Source organism: Sander vitreus, chromosome 9 (assembly GCF_031162955.1).
Source record: "Sander vitreus isolate 19-12246 chromosome 9, sanVit1, whole genome shotgun sequence".
NCBI classification, from domain to species: domain Eukaryota; kingdom Metazoa; phylum Chordata; class Actinopteri; order Perciformes; family Percidae; genus Sander; species Sander vitreus.
In genome coordinates, this window is record NC_135863.1 from 21,154,765 (window position 1) to 21,173,095 (window position 18,331).

Here is an 18,331-nt window from a genome sequence, read left to right on the forward strand (position 1 = left end):
TTTTGGCGAGAGTTACGCTTTAAGTCAGAAGTGTGTATCTTTAAGGTAAGAAAGGACACTTTAACATGATATTGTGCATTTTACAACTTTGGCTGCATGCCCACCTGTTAGAAAAAATCTTGGCAACAGATCTAAAGCAAAAGCCTGTATTCATCACTCTTCTTTTCTAATACAGCTATGTAGAGTAGTTAAAGCAGATTGTGTCAAACTATGAAGCCAGAAAGTTGTGATTTTCAAGAAACACAAATGAGCATCCAACCTCAATTTATCTTTGTTGCTAAAAAAGCAGCTGTTAAGATAATTACTAGACCCATAGTTGGTAAGTTGCCTAATTTCGGTGTGACTAATCTTCTGTATTTTATACATTTATAGTTGGATTTTAACATCTATATGCCAATTTGTGTCATTAAGACTTGGGAACTGATGGATTTCCATTTGCAGACACGTCAAAATATCTGCTGTGAGAAGGGCCTAAGGAATATTTTCCACTGTGTTCTTTCCCCACTCTTTAGAAGGAAAGTGTTTTACAAACTTGCTCAGTCATGTTAAAAAAAAAAAAAGAAAAAAAAAAGCTGCTCAGAGCCCAAACAATCATCGCTGCCTCTCCTAAGATGAAATACTTCATAAGTGACGCTGGGTGTCGCTCCAGAGCGTCTAATATCGCTCCCGTGCGCTTATTCCGCCGCTATCACCCCCTCTGCCTGTCTCGTACTGTGTGTGTGTGTGTGTGTGTGTGTGTGTGTGTGTGTGTGTGTGTGTGTGTGTGTGTGTGTGTGTGTGTGTGCGTGTGCGTGTGTGTGTGTGTGAGCGTGCGTGTGCGTGTGCGTGTGTCGGATAGAAAGTCAGCCTGGTTTCCAGCTGAGTGCTTGCGCTCTCACAGTGAGTGTGTTCGTGTGTGTGTGTGTGTTGTCATTATTATCCACTCTGCTCCCAGCTCAGAATGGCCAGATTCACTCAGACTGAAACAAGAAGGCAGCACCATCCACAGCAGCTCCAACCCGCTTACTCCAGCCTGGTTTTCACCGGACCGGGGGTACCACCGAGCCAACAACCACTACTACTTATCCCACATCAGCACCAGTATCCTCAGATCACATTTCCGAAACCCATGAACGGGTCAGAACCCATTTCAATTCATCCGGAGAGCGGCAACATGAAAGACCAAGATGCCATTAAGCTGTTTATCGGGCAGATACCGCGGAACTTGGAAGAAAAAGACCTGAAACCCCTGTTTGAACAGTTTGGGAAAATCCACGAACTGACAGTTCTCAAGGACCGATACACCGGCATGCACAAAGGTAACGTGTCGCCCCTCATATGGCTGCGAGGCCCATGTAAAGATTCACAATTGCTTATTATTTCCTGTAGCCTACCCTTTGAACTCCTTTGTGTTGAAATAGAAACGCGAAATTGTTTTTTTTATTTAGGCTTTTTTTTATATATATATATTTTTTTTACATTTGATCATGTTTATTCATTGTTTATTTTTTTTATTATTATCCATATATTAGTCTACTATTGTAAACAATTCATCATGTGCATCATAGCCTACTTTCATCTAACATTCATGAGGTTTGTTATTTTGTCCCAGTTATGAGTGCTTTGCTCATAAAGTTCTTCGTGATGTAATATTTTAGAGCATTTGTATTTCCATTTTGATAATTCCACATATTTCTTTATTACACGGACAAGCAAAATGGGAGATTTAGGCTACTAATATTAGGAGCGCTTGCAGTATCGCGAATGATAGGGTGACAAACTGTGTTGGCCATGTTCTGTATTTTATTGCTGTTTCCTTAACACGCTCTTAAGTGGGGCAGAGGCGCTTGGAAAGGATACATTTTTAAAGAGCCTTCCCTTGCCAGCCAGTCCCGTCTTTTCGCGGAGGGTGGCATCATTTATTCATCCCGTACGCTTTCTTTTAACATCTCCCCATGTGCGAATGGGGCTGCGTGCAAACCCGACACAGTGAAATCAGTTCAATACAAATGTCTCCAAAGGGCGCAAGAACTGTCGCAAGATGACGGCCGTCGCCAGGGAGAGTGATGCTGCGCTGCGTGTGCTGAAATGGAAGGCTGAGGGAGGCGGGAGGGTGTACATCCACTCAGCTCACTGCACACAGTGACAACTTCCACCTTCCGTAATGAAGTTAGTTATCAAGGATGTGCGGTGGTAGATCACTGCCTGTGTGGGAATACCATTTCACAATACGTGCCCCCCTCATAGTCGATGCACGCAGTGTAGACGTCATCATCACCATCATCATCATCATCACTATCATCATCATCAACAACCAACTTTCATTTTGTTGATGACGTTTGTTTTTGCACTCAGCCAGGTTGGACATGTTAACCTCTTGAGAGGGCTGTATATTGCTGAAGCAATCACAGTGACATTTACGCTTCCATGATAATAATGACTGTGACCAGTATCAGAATTATTATTTCCGTTGTAATCATAATTTTTAACATAGCCTATACAACACCACATTCATGATTCAAAGAGAGAAAAACCAACACTGTCCAACACTATTCTTTTCATCTATGGTTTACTCTGTTTCTAAAACTGCCCTATAGATGTCACAGACCAATAAAACATGACTATCATTTTGTCACAATACTGGTAAAAATAAAAGCCTCTTTCCAAATTCAATTCCCCCCCCTCTTTTGCATTCCCCATTTTGCACTTGTTTATGTGTGAGGGATGTTAGTACAGGAGATGAGCAGTGACATTGATTGCAGTGACATTTAGAAAAGATAATTGACAATCTGTGACAGTAATGTTAATGCCATTTGCAAACATTGCAAACAATGTCTTCTATGACATATCAAATCACCATCAAAAGATATGTAATGTGCTACCACAACAAAAGTTGTCTGCATGTCACAAAGCCCTTGTATTAAGGCTGTATCAAAAATAGACTAATATTTGTTTTGTTTTTTGCCCTATACATTCATTAATATGACTGACATTCTGGAATTGATTGCAGTTTTAGAAGACACAGTATTGCAACAATAAGGAATACCTTAAAATAAGATAAGGATAAGGAAATAAAAAGAACATTTTTTTTCTTAATGTATAGATTTTTATTTTTGATGTGCATGTTCATGTTGCAATTAGCTGGTGATCTATAAAATAGTGTGCAAAATCTCTGTGCTCACATTTGGATGAAAAAAATGTTATGTTTAGGTTTATGAAGGTTTCATGTACCATTAGATTATGCTATCATAGTTTATATTAGCAACATATTTCATGAAGCCTCATGCTAGATGGCTAACGCTCTTAATTGTCAGTATGTAGAAGGGAAGACATTTCTTCAGTGTAGCACTCATTTGGCATTCATTAGTATGTGGTTGCGTGTGCATGTGTGTGCATACATATACTAAAATAGCATTGCCCTGTGTTGCATAATGATTGCAGTATTTAGCTCTTTTTTTAAACAACTTTGTTTGCAGTATTTAGCTCTTGAGTGGTTTTCGCCTGATCATGGTGACAGGGAAACGACAATTTAGGCTCTTAGACGTATTTCCATAGACAGAAAATAGAGCTTTGATAGATCTGTGTATAATTTAAGTGAAATACTGTATACATGGCACAATACATTCAGTAGTTTAGTATTAGCAGCAGCATTAGCACTGCTAATACTAAATATAGTGAATTATTTGCTCACCTATTAACAGTTTTTTATCTTTGAAAAGTTTTTTGTCTGTTTTCTTGTATTATCATAATAACTATCAGCAATTATTATGATTGTAGATATACATTAAACCACTTACGCCCTGGTTCTTAAACAACTGAAAGAAAATTGTTAAATGAAATTTGTAAATGATGTTTGTATTCAGTGAAATTATTTCTTTCTCAGGTCTCCCCTGTTCGTTTGAAATGCAAAACTCAAATTCTGAAGAGCTGTGGAACAAAGTGAAATCCAATGTTTTATAAAAGTGTGTAACACAATCCTGTGAACTTGTATCTATTGCGTATGTATTGCATTGTATGTCAATCACGAGTTCTTTTGCCACTTAATAAACAGCCAAAAATCCAAAACGTTAGCTTGTTTAAATGCAAGTAGATAAGGTTATCGCTCTGATCTGAGTAAAACTTATAGACACTTAATCTTAAATGTTCTTCTCATAGTAAATCGGTTTATGTTTATTCATTAATTTACATAAGTACTAATTCTAACATAAGTACTGTTCAGTCATTACGTTTTAGGGCCATTTCATTATGCTTAAAATGTAATGAATCCAGGCTACAAAATTAACAATACATAATCAAACCCTAATATGTCAATGATCTCTGATGAGGTTATTTTATAGTTAATCATATTATTAAGCAGAAAAAGGATTATGAGTATGGATCCTGTTGGAAACTCTGGAACAGCATCCTCAAAGAGCCACAATCAGACTGACAAATACATTGATGGACAGAGGAATAAACACACACGCATTATTGTCATCATTCTAAGTGTCGTGCATTTGTAGTCACTGCAGTTATTCTGTCATTTTGATTTTCAGTTCATCCACATTGCACTTTGTGTGTTGATTATTTTCCTCTTTTCTTATGCAACTGTTTTTTTTTCCCCCCTTGGTAATCCATGAGGGAAAACATGGAATTAGTTTGTAAAGCGTGATAATAATGCATGGCCATAATAACTTGACTCAAGAGGATTAGCAAATGTGCATTGTCTGAAGCAGCAGTCTCTTGGGTGATCAGCTGGTTGCCTCCCTAAACAGTGGCTGCCTCCGCCAATTAAAAATTCAGTCTAGTCTGGCTCTTCAAATGATTAATTCTGCACACGCTGCCGATGGCCTGCCAATTATTGTCGCCCAATTGGTATTAATAGGTAGAGGATTTCCTGATGTTGAATTTATCACAGACTGTGAAAACTTCTCCCTTTGGCTCTAATTAGCTTCCACTTATAGCACATGCAAAACACACACTTGCACGTCTATGCACATGCATATATGCAGAACCGAGGCTTTAATCTGTACACTTATTTTAGCCTGCTGTTTGTCTAGTATTTTTTGTTCATTTTTGTGTTTAAATTTACAGTGATGCTTTGCAAAAGTGGACGTATACAAGCAAAGCACTCTGAGCAATGCTGAATCTGTTTCCGTGGAGATTTTTGTTGAATTGCTCTGTTTGTCTGGACAGATTTTATCCCATGAGTTTGATTGAGATTGACTAATCTTCCCACGTGCAGTGAAGTATCATAAGCTCAAACGAGAGATGAGGAAAAGGAAGATCTTTTTTTTTTCTTTTCTGCAGGTGTGATTCAGCACAGCAAGCAGACAGACAGACAGACAAAACAATCACTACGCTGCTTCAGTCTGCTGGCCAACTCAGCCCGGGTATCAATATTAGGCTAGTGTCGGGTGTCATTGTGTTAATGCATTTATAAATGGACCAGAGATATTACTGTAGACGCCAGCCAAGCAGAAGCACATTAAATCACAGAATAATCTAATGAAATATGTATTCAAGTTTGTATTTTTTTTTCTCCCTCAGAGCTAGTCTGATGGATAACGTTCCTCTGTGGGTTGCCCTCCCAATAAAAAAAAAAGAGAAAATGAAGGAAACAGATGTAGTTGAGACATCAATCCAAAATGATATGGTATTAATATGAGGCTGCAGTTTTCCTATGTGAGCTGGTAGCTGAAAGACAGTAGCATGCTCTGGTTTGTTGAAGCGTCTCTCTCCTCTTTGACATGATGGAAGTGAGAGTGCATCTACACGTCTCCATATTGCGTGTGCCTTATGGAAAGTGTCAAAGATCACGGCGCTGCTGTAGGACAGCATCCCCCCTGGGGAAACAGATGGGATAAATTCACTTACAGACTATAAACAGAGCTGTAGAAGTGACTTGGACGCACATACACAACACTCTCTGTGATGATCAGATTACTGATTTAAGAGACAACGGCAGAGCTTAGGCTTTGTGCCAGTATAACAGTTGTGTGGTTGTTAATGACATTAAAGAGTTTCATAAAAGGAGGAATTTATTCCATATGTGAACACAGAGACACAAGAAAAACACCTTGCAGTTCTGTGCAGTGGTTCGATTGAACAAATCTAGAATAAAATCTTCTGTCAGGGCTAGTGAGTGAAGGCCACTGAGCCAAGCTAATGCAGTAACAACACTTGCTTTGCAATCTTTAAACGTCTGTAAATATTGTAATAAGCAACAGGGCTTTCCTCATAAAAGATGCAGCAGCTCAACTGCTACTGACAGGCGCTATGGGCCTTGACTTCAGGATGAGGAGAGCTGCCTTCCTCTCTCTGTTCCTCTTTTTCTGTTGGTTTTCCAAGGAGATTGACAATCTCAGATGGCGACAAGGCCACACTCTGCTGCAGGTTAGTGTCCGCACAACAAACTCACCTGGCTGTTATTCCGTCTTCGCTTCTTATCCCTTAATCCCCACCCGAGAGAGCCTTTTAAATGGATTGATTTCCTACACTAATGCAACATTCATTACGGCTTGCAGTATATTATATTTTCAGTATGTTAGAAGTGCCATTATTCCTTGACCTTTCTTGAATATGTTTGCTCTTAATACGTGCCTGGAGCAGGGACAGATATGGAAAGATGTACTGTGAGGTCTAAGGGAAAACATGGACCAATTTCATCACTAAGACACTTGTTAATGAAACTATACACTACATCTGTATTTCATTAAATGGACTAAATTAAGCTCTGTGGGGGGGGGTTTGTTTTAGATTGTGGACGGTGTCATGTCTGGAGGCATGATAATAATGGCAGGGGTGTTGAGGGTTTAAGACACTTTGAAAGGTTTCACATCACTTGGCTACCTGGAAGTAAATCCATTTGTTATTCTGTCTTGGTGTTTGCTTATGCTTCTCAGAGTTGGTTGACACACATTATTTGGTGATCTGATTGTTCCTGTGATATAATAATGTCGTAAATGTATCCTGAAATACGTTCCAAAAGGGACCCATAATGTTTGAAAAAGGAATTTTGCTATACATTTATTCTAGAAATATCATCGATATATTCGATACAACAAGGGCTGAGGTACATTTGAATGTACTAAAATATTAAATATATAATATATATAAATTATATAAATGCATTAAAACTTCTTTCTGCATTTATGGCTCTGCTAACAGTCTTTTTACATTTTACAATGAGGATTTGGGGTTGAATTTTTGTGTGTGTTTAAGGTCACATTTCTCTTCTAAAGGTAGATTCTGTAGAGGCGTTCCGCCGTCTTGTTGATGCACAAAGGTCACAGCTATTTCCTTAGTCTAAATAGAGGGATAGAAGTCTATCTATTTTGTATGGGTAGCTTAGCAGAGTGCCATTGCCTACAGAGCAGAGTGTACTCTTATGGGGGGGGGGTTATAAAGGCACAGAGGGAAAAAAAAAAAAGGAGGGAGCGAGGGAGGGAGGAGGGGGTTGGCGTTTTCTGTTAGAATAGTATGAGGTCTTTAATGTTGTGTTTGAGCCTGGCTGGGCACAGATTCATTTTAGATGGAAAATGAAATAACAAGGGAGAGGGGAGAAAGGAGATTTTAATGCAATGTTTTGTGATAATCCCTCTCCATTTTGGAATGGTTCAGGAGAACTCATGCGATAAAGCCTTGTACAAGCCTGGAAAATAATAAGTTATTTGTCTTGCCTTATAGTACTGTGCCCTTGGAGGGCTTGCTAACCCCCATGTTTTGGCCAAAAAACAATCACAGATTAGTCAAGCTGTCACATCTCTCTGATTGCCAAATGGTTGAGCCCTTGATGCCGGTGTGAATGAACAATGCATAAATGTCGTACATGTATCTGCCTGCGAGTGCACGCGAACACAAAGCTCTGTGGAAATGACTTAGCCCTGTCACACGACTGGACATGGAAGATGGCACATGTATGCAGCGGGGCCCACAAGGCAAAGGACAGACAGACACATAGCACAGAACAATGGATGAATGGACAGATAGATAAGTGGAGGGAGAAAAGATGAAGTGTTTGTCAGAGATGCAGAAACATATAGTTGCTTTTATCCCAAGGCAGTGGGAGAGTAGAGTGATAGCTCAGCTTGGGACATGGAGGATCTGACAGGTTGGTAGCCTCTTGGACACCGGAGGGTGGGGTGGAGGACGAGGAGGAGCAGAGGCCAAGTTTGGCAGATGTATAAAATAATCACTTGGAACCTGTTAACAGGAGAAAATCCCTCCCGTAACACTAGTAATACTTACTGCTGCAAATACTATGACTTTTGCCACTGGTCTTAGAGGCAGTTTACTATTTTATGGCTATTCTATAATATAAATACTTATATTTGCTGTAACAGCAGATTAAAAGATACTACAATTGACAACATGGATAATACCTCCCTCACTGGTAATTATGACATGGTAAACAGCACTATCAGCATCGAGACCCTTTTCCTACAGATATCAAGCAATCCCCAACTTGTGATGAAGACACATTTTAGATTAGAAAATGTCTATGATTGCTCAGGTCTGTGAGGGATGTGTGAAGATACATGCTGCTCAGCACGGTTAAAAATAGACATTCGGTGGTATTTCCGAAAATAGGTTAAGCTGCCATCGCTGCACTGCTGGCATGACATCACTGATTGCCTGCCAGCCTCCCCCAAAAGACTGCTCCCATACTGTGCTGAAAAGGAGAGAGAGAATGAGGGAGAGACAGAGGGAGCATCTGTGGGCGACTGTATGCCCCCCTCATTTCCAGCGTAGTCAGCCCCCCCTTCTCCTTACACCCCATTCCCTTCCATCACGCAGCCATCTCTCCCCTCACTCCTTCCATCTATCTTTCCCGCTGAAGCGGCGACGCTGTAGCTAACAGTCTCTGTGCTTTATCGCCAGAGACACAAACTGGTCAGGCGCTTTGTACTGGAGATGTATCGCATCCACATTTTTTTTTGTGTGTGATACTAGCAAATTGTGTGCCAAATAGTGCAGAACACACAGATGAAAGATAGAATTTGTGTTCCTTTTTTGATGATCAAATGTGGTTGAATGAGCAGTGTATGCAGACTTTATATGAGTTCCAACATGGCACCCGTTCTGTGGTTCACTATTCAACCGTAGATCTGGCTTAATTAAAAAAGACTACTCAAATTAATTAATAGCTGATGGGCTCTCATATCTGTATCGTCTGCTCTTTGGGTTCCTTTCATAGCTCTTTCTTTGCCATTCTTTTGATCTATAGATAGATAGATAGATAGATAGTATTTCTGGGATCCTCCGGGCTGAATGTGGTTACTAGGAAATATACGTCAATGCAATTAACAACCTGGTGCCTGCTTGTTAGTCAGACCATTAGTGTCAATTATTACTCTTCTCCAGCTCAGTGGTGACATGAGATAAAGAAAAAAGAAAAGAAAGCTGGGACAGGTACACAAAGTCGTATATTCTGACATGCATACTTTTATAGTAAGAAATAGGAAGCAGAGTACTCATTGCAAAATTGGTTCATAAAGACCGGTGCAAGTAATGTTTCCTCTCAAGCTGGCCTGTGTAGCAGTACAACAAAAGAAGAATGCGTGTGTGTTGTCTTAGGGACTGTTCGTTTTTTATTCAAGGGGCTACCGGAGGAGTTTTGGGATCTTTAGTCAAAATAGACTTGACCCTCCCTTCGCCAGCAATAATGATTGGCAAAAGAGGCATGACCCTCCCCAACAATTTATTGACGCCTTCTGTTCTGTGATACTGCGCTCCAGTCGCAACGTTACACCAGAAACCTCAACAAAACACATGCATAGTAGCTCAAAACCGTAAAGGACTCTGCCTTTTTATTTAACTCGCTGGCAATATCTTCATCAATCAGTTCCACACGTCGAGTCACTGTCCTTCTTGATAAACTGATCTTTTCAAACTTGCCTTTGCTCTCCGGACATAAGAGACGTGCTGTCTCTATCATGCAGTCCTTCAAAAAGTCGCCTTCTGAGAAAGGCTTGCTAGCCTTTGCTAATTTAAATGCTAGCAGAAAACTTGCCTTGGTACTGGACTCTTGAATCGCAGTCTGTCGGTGAAAAAAATGTTGCTGAGTCTGTAAATTAGCCATCAACCTCTCAGCAGTTGCCGCCCGTTCTTGCGTTGACTGCTTGCTAGCATAGTTAGCATGCTTCGTTGCAAAGTGACAGCTGATGTTGTATTCTTTAACAACTGCAACAGTTTCCTTGAATATCAGACATACAGCCGTTGATCGGACATCAGTGAAAAAATATTTTGCTGTCCACTCCTTCTTAAACACTCGGCACTCACTATCCACTTTTCTTTTCTTTGGTCCGCTCATTTTTACAGAAGGGCTCAATGTGCAATGTGAAAAAGTGAAGTTGAGGGTAATGCAGCATTCACGTGCGTATGGAAACATTGGAGAAACAAGATCCGCGACAATTGCAGGAAAGTCATAATGAATGCGACAGGGGGCCGAGACTGAGAGCTACATGGAAAAATATGCACCAGACAAGCCACTTTGAAATGTTGCTGTATTCATGAATACAAAAGTTGGGTAACCCCCCACCCTAGACTAAAAATGTTTGGGTGACCCTCCTCTCAACAAAGAATAAAAAGAAATGACCCTCCTGTATTTTCCTCCTGTGGTCCATTCCATAAATACCGAACGGTCCCTTAGCCGGTCGTGTTTTTTCCTCCTCCTCACGTGGCTTTCTTCCTCATTCCTCTTTCAGTCACTCCACAACCTCTGGGCCTTTGAAGCGCTGTCTTTAAAGGTATCTTTCAATTAGTAAAATCAAAGTGACTGAAAACCTGACCCGTGTCTTTGTCTGCAGTCAGTTTGCAGCTGCCAGTCATCTATGATTGTGGCTTTGCTATGATCAATTGATCCGTCTCAAAGGTTTAAATGCCTTTCACCTTTCAAAAGAGGACATGCATTGTAGGTAATATAGCATCAAATATGTCAATCAGGTACGTTAAATGAAATGAAGACTTTGCACCAGTGGAAGTTTAGTGCACTGTGTTGTACCATATACAGCAGCAGGCAATGGGTGTGAGCCAAGTGAAAGTGATTTTATTATTTCCTTTTGTCTGGTCTTGTTTGTTTTTCCAAGAGGTTGTTATAGTACATGAAAAGCAGGAAATGCAGTTTTCTGACTTTGACTTGGGGGGGGGTGTTGTCTCAGAGAAACTTGATTATTGATTTCTGTGTAAATCCCCTGGCCTAGACTTGGTTGGGGGAGGGAGGCAGCGACGACGGGCTGGAGAGACGGGACTTGGCAGGTAAACTGTTGTTACCCTCCCAGAAGTAACACGGCAGAGGCAATAAGTGAACCTACACATTATTTACAGCTCTGTGAAACTCCATCCATTAACAATGTGAATTAGCTTGCTCATCAGGGATGCAGGCCACTAGATGTATTTATAGATTGTCAATGGGCCCTGGCTCTAATAGCAGAAGAGGGATGAAGTACAAAGATAGTTTACAGAAGCCAAGGTGTATACTTTGAAGACTACAGTACGGTGGAGGATGCCAAAGCCATATCCTAGATGTTAGTAAGAGTTCCGGCCAACTTGGGAATGGACGGCCGGTAGCAATCTGTCACGTCACCGAACTTTATAAGGAACTAGTTGGAACTGTATCACTGTTTTCAGCCTTCCTAATGCTACTACGCCTACAGCATAGAGCCCTGTGTCAGCTTTTGAGAGAAATACTCTACAGTTGGATTATGTATGAACCACTTGTGCCTTGAGAGAACTATTTAACCTGAGAGATACACAATAGATTGTGAGTGTGAAGGTGTCAAAATCTATCTCTTTTCATTGTTATGATGGCTTCTTTGCTTAGTAATGATCCTGAAATACACACAGTGCCTTTCAGAAATAATTTATTGCATTTGTCGCACTCGTTAGGCAATGCATGCCACACCATGAGACGTGCTTGTATATGTTCTGTATATGCACACTTTTACACACACGCACACAGGCAGTCCTCCGGGATCTGCGCCTATGGATCTGTTTGACTGCTGCTTGGAGGCTAGTGTAGTCTATGTGAGCGAGTAGCAACAAATCAATGGCTGAGGTCTCCTACTCAGGGGTCAGAGAGGATACGAGGGAGGGTCCGGGGACTATTTCTTGCCCTCATGATGGACATCGATGCATCCTCCCCCAGCCATTGCTCAAGGTGAAGGGATGATGGGAGGGATATTAAAAGGAGAAAGGCAGGAGGATTTGGAGCTGGATGTAGCAGAGATGAAGGGATGGAGTGATTGATAAAGGAGTGATGGAAGACTATAGTCAGCTTCAGGATCATGAGATGGTGACTGAGCACAGGCGCTGGCTCCCTTTAAGGTGGCTGTCTGACTTAATTAAGGTTTACAGGTTACGCTAGGCTACTGCTTATATTACAGTGCTCATTACAAGCCCATTAGGCCTGGGCAGAGAAAATATTGTTGTCAGAACAATGAGTGAGAGCATTTTGGAAAGTCCCTGCCAACTCCATGCTCCACCTCTTCTTTATTATACCTCTCTGTCTGTCCTCCCTCAATCTGTTCTCCTTCTCCCTGAACATTGGCATGATTGTTTGAGTGTGTGAACAGAACGGGATCTTTTTCTCAAAGGTGAGGGAGTGATTATGTGAGTTAAAAGCTTCTCCGAGACCAAACTGATTACCCCCCTCACGGTCAATCTGCGCCACTGAGCCTCCTGCCTCCCTGGCTGGCAATGATTCAGGTCATAATCACATTGTATCAGTGCTGATGATGTGTGTTTCAGCTTCCGACCCCTCTGAAAGGCTATCAGTTCCCCCAGAGCCCCACATGGCAGTAAATGAAGTAAGCAAGTAATCTACCCACAGTGATAGCATTTTCCAAAGAGTGCAAATGATGTGTGAGGGAGCAGGTGAGACCGGTGCCAGGACTGGCTTGGTTTCTGTTACCTTCACACTTTCTGGCCAAGGAAATGCCACATTGAGAGCAAGTTCACACTTTTTCATAACACTGGGGCAGTTTGGCTCCTTTGGGGCAAGGAGATGGAGAAAAGGGAGCAAAGAGGCAGAGTGAAAAGAGAGACGTTGTGGTTTAAACCAGCCCAGTCTCCTTGGAATTGCAGTCATATTTAACAGTTTTGCAGTACACGATTTATGCCTAATGCTAATGTAGAAGTAGGATGTGCATATTGAGCTCCTGCAGCTGACGTCACAGCCTGTAGCTGTCAGTTGCTATAGTGGCAGGCACAAATTAATCTCTTCATGGTCCTACTAGAATATAAATATCTTTAACTGCTAAGGTAGTATGTTTTTTTTTTTGTCAAATGTCATCAAAGAAAATTTCAACATCTGGAAAAAAAACTGCACAAGAAGTACTGAACCCCGAGTTTGGTATGGGGATGGATAACGAACGAAACAAACAAAATGATAATTGTTTAAAGTTAGCAGCCCATGAAGGTCAAAGAGCTTTGCAGTGAATATTTTAATAAATGAATGCCTTTCAGATTTCAAACAAATAAGAGCCAGCACTTTGTACTGTGAGGTTACTAGTACAACAAATACATTTATTTCACACAATATGGCCTGTATCATTTCTTATTTTTAATAATGATTTTTTTTAAAGTATTTATTAATTAGTTACATGAAATAACAATTTCTTTGGTCAAAAACAACTTTGCATAAACTCTAAATGACATACACTGCTGATTTATCAAATACTACTTAAGCCTGGCCCTTTTCGCTTAATGGCAAGACAGAAACTAAATTGCATACATTTAAAGTGTAGTTGTTACATTGTAAGTATCTATTTTGGTTTCGATTGTAAAACGTAATTATATGTTATATGTATTTTAGCCTAGGCAATAAGGTGTATTCGAATTCAAATATTCTTGCCAATAAAGCTATTAGCCAATCAGATGAGACCTGCGTGCGTGGGTCGCGAGCGCGAGAAACTTCCGGTGTGGAGAGACAACGTGACTTGAAGCCAAACGATAAACAGACCCCGTAAATGTTGATAAACTAGTGTTAGTTTCCATCGCAAATATGTCAAGTAAGATACTACTTTGTTGCTAGTTCATAGCTATGTGCTTAGGAGGACCTGTTTACCAAAATATGTCGTGTTAAAGCTTGTCGAAGTTGGTAAGTCATGACAATAAATCAATTATTGTAACATTTTGCCATTAGCTGGCCATGCTAAAGGTTATCTAAGAGTAGTATTTGGCTAGGGAGCGGTGCAGCTAGCTAACTCCTAGGGCGTTGATGCAATGCCTATTATGAAACTGCTGTTGTGTGTGTGCAAATGCTCAGAAAAGTTAAAGTTAGCTGGTAATCTTGGACGTTTTGTCAAACATATCTTTACACTAGTTCTTATTTACAAAAAAAATGGAATACTCTTTTTTTTCTCTTTATTTCTTACGTTCTTTAGTTTAATTTGGGGACATTTATATGAATGAAGTAGTGTAGTGTAGTGTTTATTGTGAAAGTTAATTATACTAAAGGTTTTTGTATTGATTGATATATATATTTCTACCAAGATAATTGATTTTATGCTTATATTCCTAATAGTCCTGTAAGGTAATTTATGAATCATAGTAAGTTCTTTCATCAGCGTTTGGGTTTTTGTTTGTGTGAGAAAGAGGGTGAGCACAGTGGAACTTAATATGTGCAGTGTGTTCACATCTGTATTATTTCTGTGTTCATATTTGTTGCTGAATGCATGTACATTTGTGTGTGAAGGTCCAGTGTTTATATGTATTTGAACTGGTTGTAAACTAACTTCGAACATGATATTTTTTCATAGAATACATACTGTATACTCTTAGTATGTAATATGGAATTGGGACACAGTCAGTATGTTAATTGAATAAGTGTGCCAGAAAAAAAATGCCTAGACACGGTAAGAACATCAGCTGTGTGTGTGTATTTTATCAACAGGACCTGTTGAAAACAATTTGCAGAATATCCTTCTGTACTGCGCACCCACACACTTTTGGTAACAGAGAGCCTGGGCCACGGTGAATGTACATGGCTGCTGTCGCCACAGCTATACAGTATCTCCTTTCTACTCACTCTCTCTCTCTTCCAAGTAAGACTTTTTAATTACATGCCAATTCAACTCAGTCCTATTTCCCAGTACACACCGCGCACACTTAAAAATATATCATTAAGAAGTAGGATACGAGACTAGGAGGAGGAAAAGGGAGTAAGGAGGAGGAGGAATTTCTTCTCTTTGGAGCTGAAATTGATGTGTGAGATAAGGCTGTTTTAGGTTTCTATCAGATGATGCAGAGGATCATCGCCTCACAATGGGAAGGCTTCCCCCATTGCTTTGTCAGCAGGCTCCGATTACAGTGGCTTTTTGCTGTGTTTCAAACTATTTCATCATGCTCCCCCCCCCTCACACTTTTGCACTTGGTATGCAATGCAGCACTGGCAATTTGTACGTGTTTGGATTCCAATTATGGAGTTGTTAAAGCTTTTTCGCCTGTGGCCTGCAAATTCTTATTAAGCCATACATTAAAGAGCACAGAATCACATTTAAATGGAGTTCATGTTTCCCTTTTGTTTGCTAGTGTTGTGGTTGTTATTAATTTATTCTCAATGCCCTATGCATTACACATTAACAAATAAACTGCGTTTGTGATTGTAATGCAAAATACTTGTTTCTTATTCAGAGATGGGGCCAGCATTTGTCAAGTAAACCAACAACAAGCCCAGAGAGAGTGAAAAAAGAGAGAAAAACAACCACCAAAATGGATCTACTCCCTCCTATTACCCTTAACCATTTGAGAAACAAACAAACAAACAAACCCAAAACAACAGTGACATTTCCGCAGTCATGGTAATTCTTTACAAGCTGACGTAGAAAAGAGAAAGGGAATTAGACAGCACGGTGAGTGACTGAATGATTTGTGTGGTGGGCCATCGGAAATCATTAGGTTAGGGGCGCTGGGACAAGGGAGGCTATGGGGAGGGCAGCACCGTGACACCAGTGCTACAGTCAGCCACCTCAAAGGTCACCACCCTGGACAGACTCCATCACTATCTGTCTTTCTCATACTGAAAAGCATGGCGGGGTGCAGATTGACTGTCCCAAACAAAAGGAGGAGCTTCATAAAATAGAACAGAAAGAATTTAATGGGATTTAGGCAAGAGTGGTCAAATACTTTCTGTATATAGGCAGGTGTGCAGGCACACACGCACATGTGTTGACAAACACCTTAGACTTAGAGCAGCAAGGCAAAACAGGTTACAGGTCAATCAATGGATCAATGACTGACATGGCATTTTAACCCTTCTTTTTGATGCAGTCCTGCAAAGGTTACAGTGTAGACATAGTGTAGCCAGTGCAAGGGTTACTGAAGTGGCAAAAAAGATATACATAGCCTACACAGGCACATGACAAAAATGAATAGTGAATGCTTAGATGGTTAAAAGCGATCTTGTATGCAACAACAAAAAAACGAATTGGGATATTGTCCGTGTAAAGACACTTAATACATCACCACCCACTGAATACATTTGGCTGTTGAAATGAGATCCAAAATGCAGTGGCTTCTAATAAACCATCTACAGAGTGGCAGAAATATGATGCATGGTAACCCATATGAACCTTATTAATAGAACACAAGCAAATCTATTTATTCAGACAGTCAGGGGGAAAATGATTGCCTCAGTACTCCATCTGGTTTCTCTCCATCTCACGTCCTCCCTGCCTCTGCTCTTCTGATCTTTATGTATTCAGTGATTTTGACAGATGTGTGTGTGCACGCATGGCAGCATTCACCCTGGAGAGTTTTAACACCACGTCCTGTCCTGCCTTCTTCTCTGTCAGTGTCTACCTCCTACCTCCATCCCTATACTGATCTCATGCCTTCTTCTCTCCTTTTCTACCCCCCAATACTCTCCTGCAGTCCTGTTTCTTTTGTCTCGGCTGCTGTCACAAGCATTCAGGGTGGGGGTGCTGGCCAGGCTGCTAGGAGCTCTTGACAGGACATGGCACTAGGGATGGGGAGGCTGGACAGGCCTGGCAATTCAACCAAAGAATTCTCAGCTCATCTCCTACTTCTTTGTTGTTTTGTTTTTTCTCCTCTTCCCTTGCCCCCTAGAACAATTGTCCACATATAGCCTGGTCTATTGCACGGTTGCCTGTTTTCATTAACTTGCTCTGTTTATTTCAAGAAAGGTTTGCAAGGAGCTTTGAGTTCTCACTGACTCATGAAACCACAGATCATGAGTTCTGGTTTACAGATTTGGTTTCTTAATTGTGTTAATTACTCAGTGTCTGGACATGAGAACTCTTTCTCTTCTCTTTGTAATTGTATCACTGTCCTAATATTCGTTGTTGTTATTTCTTTTAAACTGCTGCATCATTTTGTAATGTCTTGAATGTTTTGGTTTCTTTCATTCTTATTTTAAGTTATGCAAGTGCGTCGAAAGGAGCCAGTTGAGGTGGTTCGGGCATCTGGTAAGGATGCCCCCTGGGCGCCTCCCTAGGGAGGTGTTCCAGGCACGTCCAGCTGGGAGGAGGCCTCGGGGGAGACCCAGGACTAGGTGGAGGGATTATATCTCTAACCTGGCCTGGGAACGCCTCGGGATCCCCCAGTCGGAGCTGGTTAATGTGGCCCGGGAAAGGGAAGTTTGGGGTCCCCTGCTGGAGCTGCTACCCCCGCGACCCGACCCCGGATAAGCGGATGAAGATGGATGGATGGATGTATGTCATTCTAATGAAGTTTATATGTGGTTTGCCTCTGTTGCAGGTTGTGCATTCCTCACCTACTGCGCCCGAGAGTCGGCCATCAAAGCCCAGAACGCCCTCCATGAACAGAAAACACTGCCAGGGGTAAGTGTCTGTCTCCCCTCCTCTTCTCACTCCCTCTCTTTTCTCTCTATGGTGGTCAGCCATGCCATCTGCACCCGGCTGCACACCAGCCGGCATTCTCCTTGTATAGTCCCAGAGATAAAAAACACTTTGGAAAGCAATTCAATCAATAGCTCAGCCTTTTGAAGGCCCAGTTTCAACTTTTCCATGTGTCTGGTCGCCAGGGGATATTGCCAGCATTGATCAGACCACTCTGCCTCACACTTTTTAAGCAATAGCATAGAGTGACAGTTTGTTTTGGGTGGGGGGGGGGGTGGGTCTGCATTTCTTTTTTTGATGAAGATAACAATTATATGTGAAATGGTGCTCATGAAATTTGAATTCACTTGCAATTTCATTTTATCCATATATTCATTGTTTTGTTGTTTAAGCATTTGTGTGTGTGGGTATGTACACCTGTGCAGAGCTGTATCTTTTGGTTAGAAATAGATAGAAAGATGGAGGGGTGGGTTGATGTGGCTCCCCACAGAGGCAGTGTGCCTTAACATGATCAAATCAAGCCTGCACCAGGGAGAAACATCAGTAAAGAT

General features: G+C 41.1%; 1 protein-coding gene across 25 annotated transcripts in view; it reads left to right on the top strand.

Moving 5' to 3' along the window:
* Positions 1 to 901: 901 nt before the first annotated feature.
* celf5a (cugbp, Elav-like family member 5a) overlaps positions 902 to 18,331 on the top strand; it is a 195,720-nt gene continuing 178,290 nt past the window's right edge. For 23 of the 25 annotated variants that reach the window (XM_078259231.1, XM_078259243.1, XM_078259233.1 and 20 more), the window contains exons 1-2: positions 941 to 1,298; positions 17,680 to 17,762. In XM_078259231.1, the coding sequence (XP_078115357.1) occupies positions 941 to 1,298; positions 17,680 to 17,762 (441 nt within the window). Of the gene's footprint in view, positions 1,299 to 17,679; positions 17,763 to 18,331 lie in introns of all 25 variants that reach the window. The other 2 variants (XM_078259253.1, XM_078259254.1) reach the window with 1 other exon arrangement.